Raw genomic sequence first — 7,424 nt, forward strand, 5'->3', positions numbered from 1 at the left:
GAATCGAACTCATGCGGAAGTGGCTTTAGCTTCTCAGTGCAGTGCTTTAACCCACTGCGCCACCAGGGAGGGCCATATAATAGTTTATTTTTACATCATTTTGTACATTTTTTTTCATCTCAATTGTCATCCCCGTGGGTTTCCCATCACCGAGTCACCCATGTGCCATCACCATAGTTGTTCTCAGATTTTAATCTCAACTCAAGCTTGTCCAAATCACAGCTCAGTGATCAACTCACATGTTTGAGAAACAATAAGAGGTCCCTGCAGTGACTGATTCAGAGACAGCTTTGTGTTTGGCTTTCCTCATCTATGAAACAGGTAAAATAAGATTCCCTACCTCACAGCCTTGTTACCAGATGCACAGGGCACTTAGAAGAGCAGCCTGACGTCACTGAGTACTTTATAATGTTTTTTAAAATAAAGACATCTGGAGCCCTCATTGGTCATACAGCGGGTTAGAGCACAGCACTATGAAGCTACCCACAGCCACTGCAGGATGAGTTCGATCCCCAGCCAGGGAGTGACCCACATGGCGCGGCAGACCTCTCCCGTCTCACCCACTGCCCCCCTCAGCAGTGTACTTCATTGATCTGCCTGTTCTGCACCCCACTCTGTCTCTGGTGAACCCTGTCACCCTCTACCTCCCTGGCCTGTACCCCAGAGAAAAATAAAGACATTTGAAGAATTTTCATAAAGATAATTTTAAATACGATCTGCTTTTATCCCTTATGCATTGGCTTTAACATTCTCCTCCACCGTTTGATGCAACTCCAGTGGAAAATGTAACCAAATGAAGATGCAGTAAATAGTTGAATGATGAGTGTTCCTGTTTTTGTTTTTTTTTTAGCTTATTCTGTCCCAGGCCCATGAAGTTGTTGCTCCCACCCCATGGTTGGCCAGTGATGGTATTTGCCACTGATCTTGAGGCCTGAAATCCAAGATGGGAGGTGGATGCCTCTGGGCAGTGGACTGGTGGTTAAGCCCAGCTCTCCTTCCTCAGCTTACCTGACTTCTGCAGGTAAGTGGGTTCACCTGAGCCTCGGCTTCCTCTTCTAGAAGACGGGGCTGTGAGGAGGGTGTGGCGTCCACACAGTCACACGCGTGGCCCCTGACACACAACAACTGCAGCTGTGGTGACGAGGATGAGGCGGCAGGTGGGTGGGAGGCCGAGTGTCCGGGCAGCTGCCCTGGCTCTGTCATAGGAAGCTTCCATATCCAAGGAGGCGGGTCACCCTTCCTTCCTGCTGCAATGCAAGGCTGGTGGCATCGCTCAGGAAATGAGCTGTGCCCGGGCCACGCCCCTCACCTGCAGTGGCTCACAGGCCCTGTGACCTGTGACATCACGGTCAGAAAGAGCTCACGGAGCCCAAGGCTGAGATGAAAGCAGTGTTCTCTGCTAGTCTTTTCCTCTCAGCTTTAATTGGACCTCACCCCTAAGTCAGTTTCCTCCAGAAGTAGCAGGGTCCTTAGGTGTGGCTGCTGGCAATGGCAACCCCCAGAGAGAAGGTGGTATGGCTGAAGCGAACAGATCTGTGCCCAGCTGTCACGGGGATTCGGTCATGCATTCACTCATTGAACACATCTTTCCCGTGTACCTGCCATAGGCCAGACAGACAAAATCCCTGTCTTTGTGATCTGACAGTCGAGTGTGGAACCTGGACTAGTGATCAGCATAACTCACAGGCAGCTATTAAGTCTGTTAAGTGATGAATGACACTATCAGGATGGGTAAGCTTAGGGCAGAGCTTGGCACAATGCAGCCTATGTTTGTTTTTGTACAGTTCCCAAGTTAGGAATGGTTTTTATTTTCTAATTTATTTTTCTTTCACTTTTTTTTAAAAAAGTGGGGTACAGGCCAGAGATGCGGAGGGTGAGAGGATTCACCAAAGACAGAGCGGGGAGCAGAACAGGCTGATCGACAAAGTCCACTGCTGAGGGGAGCAGTGGGCAGGCCAGGAGAGGTCTGCCGCGCCATGGGGTCACCTCTGGGGCAGGTGGGAATCGAACTCATGCGGAAGTGGCTTAAGCTTCTTAGTGCTGCGCTTTAACCCGCTGCGCCACCAGGGAGGGCCTCACTTTTTTTTTTTTAATGATGGGGAAAAGAAAATCAAGAGAAGACTTGATGGTGTGAAATTTACATGAAATTCACATTTTGGTGTTCATAAATAAAGTTTTATTGCAACACAGCCAAGCTGCCCAGGTTACATATTGTTATGGCTATTTCTGTATCATAACTACAGAATTGAGTTGCCATGACAGATCACGTGGCCCCCAAAGCCTAAGCTCTTTAATGACTTGATCTGATTTTTACAGAAAACATTTCTAGATCCTTGGTTTGGGGAGTCAGGCGTAGAAAGTAAAGGTAGATCCTCATGTTTGAAATTCAAGGAGAGACTCAGTGAGAAAGTGACATTTAGGTAAAGCAGGAAGGAGGGAGCTGTCTGGGCCGCTGGGGAAGAATATTTTATCTGACTGAGGTATTAGCAAACCCCTCTGGTTCCCCTCTGGTTGCACGTAGGGAAGGCAAGCAGCAGGAAAACCCAGGAGTAGGGTGCAGAGATACCCTAGGAAGATGATGGGCAGCAGCTGGAGAAATAGGGGAGTCGGCAGGTCTGGCGCAGTCTTTCTGGATAGATGATAGTCTACCTGGAGAAAAGTCTCCTAAAAACTCCCACATCCCAGGGGTCTAGCCCCAGCTTGGTGGCAAACAGGCTGTGTGATCTTAAGTAATTTGCTCAATATCTCTTAGCTTTGGTTTTTCCATTATGAAATGTGGTTCCATAATATCGGGGTGCAGGATTAACAGGACCTCATACTGGGAGGTGTTCCCTCCAGCCCAGGCACCTATGGTATTGAAGCTCATTGCCAGGTGAGACCCAGCGACACCTAGGCTCAGGTCACCGTCCCTGAGGTGTGTGCCACTCTCCTGCGCCTCCACCACTCACCTCCTCTGGATCCCTCCTTTTCAGCCCCCGCTGGCCGCAGGTGCCCAGGCCCTGGTAAGCCTCAGTTTCATCATCTGTTGATGGCCTCCCTAAAGTCTGCACTCCAGATGACCAGGGCCGTTAAGTGACATAGTGCATGTACCATGTGTGCCTGAAACAAACCAAGGGCTTAGGAATCACCGTGATCTGGACTGACAGCTGTACGGATCCCCTCAGGTACTTTCCCCAATATTTTATTGTGAAAAATTTTAAGTGAGTGGGAAAATTGGAAGAATTTTATAAGAAACACAGGTTGCTCTACTACCTGGAATTTACCTTGGACGTTTTACTGTTCTTGCTGTATCACACACCTATTGATTCCTCTAGCTATTCACCGATCAATTTCTCTTTTATGATGAACCCTGAAGTATTTCTAATCAAGATTTCCAAAGACTCCATTTTACCAAGTGCTATTTTTAGCACAGTTCTTAACTTAGTTCGTGATTACATCTATCCACTCATCTATTCTCATTGCAACTCTCTAAAATATGTCAACTATGCAGTGTGCTATATCATTCCCACCTTGCACTTGAGAAAACTGAAGCAGAAAACTGAAGCAAAGGACTTACAGCTGCAAAAGGTTGGAGCTGGGTTTTAACCAGGGCCATTTGGCTCCAAAGCTCTAGTTTTTATTCATTAATGCCATTTCTTTTCTCAGGATGGTTGAAGTATGCAATATCATGGAATATTATGCAGCCAGTGTAAAAGAATGTTTAGAACAAAACTTTAAAATAACACTGGACCATGGTATGATCATGATTCAGTCCAGATGCTGGGTCTAAGAAAAGGGCTGCAAGGAGGGGTACCCACTTTTATCAGAGGAAGTTTAGGGATAAATGGATAGAGTGATTACATGAAATGCTTTGTTGATAATTCCTGCAGTTCTTAATTGAGCTTTCTTTGTGCCCCACCCTGTATTACAGGCTTTGCATGCTGTATCTTCCCAAGCACTTGTGAGGTAGGTGCTGCTATATGCACTTTAGAGATTAGGACAAATAGGCTAAGAGCAGACTAGGACTTGCCCAAGGTTATCCAGCCAAGAAGTGGTAGAGCCAGGATTCAGATCCAAGCTTGTCAGTTCCCTAAACCATTAAACCTCTCTGGTTCTTTTTATTTTCCTATTTTTCAGTAATAAAATGATAACACTTTTACAGTGGAAACATGAAGGAAAAAGTCCCATAAGAAAGTAGACCCATTTATATTATTGGCCATGAGTATTATTTTCATAAATTAAAAACCCTACCTCATACCATATAAAAAAAATCAGCTCCAGATAGATTGCCAACCTAAATGTAATACAAAATGGCAATGCTTTGGAAAATAGTAGAAGAGAATATCAGGATGCTTTGGAGGTATGAGAATATTTATTTAAAATAACAAATATAACCATAAGTAAGGGGTTGAGAAATTAGACTATGCTAAATTAGACTTTCATTGAAAAGTGACATTAAGGCCCTCCCTGGTGGCACAGCAGGTTGGAGCACTGCACTGTGAAGTTAAGCCAAGCTGCTTCAGTGTGAGTTCGATCCCCTGCCCCGGAGGTGACCCACACGGCACAGCAGACCTCTCCTGACCCACCTGCTGCTCCCCTCAGCAGTGTACTTTGTTGATCTGCCTGTGCTTCTCCCCACTCTGTTTCTGGTGAATCCTCTCACCGCCCCTGCACCTCTGGCTTGTACCCCGTTTCTGTATGCCTAAATAAATAAAATCTTTAAAAAAAAAAGTGACATTAAGAGAGTGAAAAAAGTGAGCCATAGAGTAGGAGATATTTACACTAAACTAACTAATGGCCTAGAACATACAAAGGACAAATCCATTTAAAAATGGACAACCCAACAGAAAATCAGGAAAGACACTTGAACAGCACATTATGGAAAAAGAATATTCAAAGACCCATATCCAAATGGAATAATGTTCCATTTTATTACTCATTAGGGAAATGCAAATTAAAATAACAATGAACTACCATACATATCCATAAGAGTGACTAAAAGCAGAACACCTCACAATGCCAATTGTTGATGAACAATGGAAATTCTCCAACATGGCTGGAGGGAGAAGAAATTATTCCCAGCACTTTGGAAAAATTTTTGATAAGATCTACTGAACATAAACATATATATCCCCATTGGCCCAGACATTCCACTCCAGAAAAATGTGTATACATGGCCACATATATTGTGAATGTGCTTGAACAAAAATTATTCCAGAACGTTAAGACCAAGGTCTAGAATGTTACAAGAACCAAAAGATGGAAGCAACTCCGATTTCCACTGGCAGTTATGTAAAGAAATTGTGGTATAGTCACACAATAGAATACTGTCTGGCAATGAAGCATGAACCTCATATTTATGCTCAACTTGGATGAACTCACACTCACAATATTGAGTGGAGGAGGCCAGACACACATTCATACTATATGACTCTTTATATCAGACAGAACATTGGCAGACTGGAGCTGCTCTATATAGGGACCCTCTTAGGTGGTGAAACCTAGAGCAGGTAGAAATGTGAGTGTGCACCTTCACAGAGGGAGGGGAGGAGAACGCAGTGTCTGGGAGGGGGCAGGGGCTGCTGGTGGAAAGTGGGTAAGATTGATTTTTTACCTTGGTGGTTATTAAGCACCTGGGTTCCCTTTCTCATAACTTCTTAAGTGAAAAAATTCTATTTTCAGGTTCTTGTCTACAGATGTGTGTGTGTGTGTAATATTTTATTTTTTAAAAAGATTTATTTATTTATACATACAGAACTGGGGTACAGGCCAGAGGTGCAGGGGCGGTGAGAGGATTCACCAGAGACAGAGTGGGGAGCAGAACAGGTGGATCTACTGAAATCCACTGCTGGGATCCTCCCTGGGTTAAAGCATAGTGCTGCAAAGCTGCCGGGCTGCTTTGGTGTGAGTTTGATCCTTGCCCCAGAGTTGACCCAAAGGGCACAGCAGACCTTTCCTCTCTCACCCCCTGCTCCCCTCAGCAGTGTACTTCATCAATCTGTCTGGTTCTGCTCCCCACTCTGACTATGGTGGATCCTCTCACCACCCCTGCACCTCTGGCCTATACCCCAGTTCTATGTGCAAAAATAAAAAAAAATCTTTTTAAAAAGAAAGACATACACTGCTGGGGGAAGCAGCAGGCGAGATGGAAGAGGTCTGCTGCACCATGTGGGTCAGCTCCCTGGCCAGGGTTGAAGCAGCTGCGGCCAGCTTCATAGTGCTGCTCTTTAACCCTCTGCACCACCAGTGAGGGCCCTGTGTAATATTTTAATGCAAAAGGATTAAGCAACTTGAAAATGATGTAGACAAGTGAGTGCACCATCACCTTACCTTGCAACGTGGGGAGACACCGTCTCTCGGGTCTGAAGATTGAAAGGGACGCATATGGCATGTGCCCTGTGCTGGCCACTGCTCCTTATGACTCAATCGCTATTCACAACAACCACATGATGTAGCAACTAGTCAATCATACATCACTTAATGACGTTTCGATCCACAATGGACACCTTGATGGGCTGCTTCCCATCGGCTCTGGGTGAAGGAGGCTCCACCATCTTGGTTTGTGTCTTCCATGACAGTCGTACAACATCGAACTCGCCTAATACTTGTTTTTCAGAATCCTTCTTGTTAGGCCGTGCTGATTATATTATTACCCCCATTAAACAGATGGGGAAACTGAGCACAGTGACGTTAAATAACTTGCCTGAGATGGTCAGTGCTCAAGCTAGATCTAACCGCAAGTAACCTGGCCCCAGAGGAGACGCTGTTTATAAACAAGACTCTTCTCTCTGAGAAATAGAATATGAAATAGCACAGATCAGTGTTTCTCAAAACACAAAGGTATCTCAAAAGAAAAACTAGAAATATTTCTAAGAGAGTAGAGGAGGGCGTGGGTATGAGCAGGGTGGGTTTCGGGCACTGGCGGGCCTCACCCACTGTGGCAGGACCCGGAGATTCCTGAGCTTTTCCTCCCTGAGCTGGTGGGTGGAATTGAGGGGCTTCATGCATGGGGGAAACAGTCACCTCTCTGTTTTTACAAACTTTCAAGTCAGCGGACCTCCTAATGTGGTGTGGGGACCCCTGAGAGTCCCCAAGATCTTTTTTTGGGGGGGGGTTAATGAGGTCAAACTATGTTTATAATACGCAGATGTTTGTTCTTTCACTCTCCGAAGTTTACCTGCCCAGTGATGACTCATGGAAGGCGTGCGTGTGTCGTCTAATGCTTCAAAAACGCAGCTTTCTGAGGTGGTAAATGTAAATAGCTGTAACCCATGTATCCAAACAGCTTTTTGGGTCCTCAGTTTTTTTTTTTTTAAAGATTTATTTATTTATTCACACAGAACTGGGGTTCTGGCCAGAGGTGCAGGGGCGGTGAGAGGATTCACCAGAGACAGAGTGGGGAGCAGAACAGGCCGACTGACGAGGTACACTGCTGAGGGGAGCAG

General features: G+C 45.5%; 1 protein-coding gene across 2 annotated transcripts in view; it reads left to right on the forward strand.

The window, feature by feature from the left end:
• LOC101623974 (iron/zinc purple acid phosphatase-like protein) overlaps window positions 1–7,424 on the forward strand; it is an 87,358-nt gene that overhangs the window by 61,729 nt on the left and 18,205 nt on the right. For both annotated transcript variants that reach the window (XM_012730603.1, XM_012730604.1), the window contains exon 2: window positions 851–1,021. In XM_012730603.1, the coding sequence (XP_012586057.1) occupies window positions 955–1,021 (67 nt within the window). In that variant the 5' untranslated portion in view covers window positions 851–954. The remainder of the gene's footprint in view (window positions 1–850; window positions 1,022–7,424) is intronic.

This window comes from Condylura cristata, unplaced genomic scaffold (assembly GCF_000260355.1).
Source record: "Condylura cristata isolate star-nosed mole 26May11 unplaced genomic scaffold, ConCri1.0 scaffold00028, whole genome shotgun sequence".
NCBI classification, from domain to species: domain Eukaryota; kingdom Metazoa; phylum Chordata; class Mammalia; order Eulipotyphla; family Talpidae; genus Condylura; species Condylura cristata.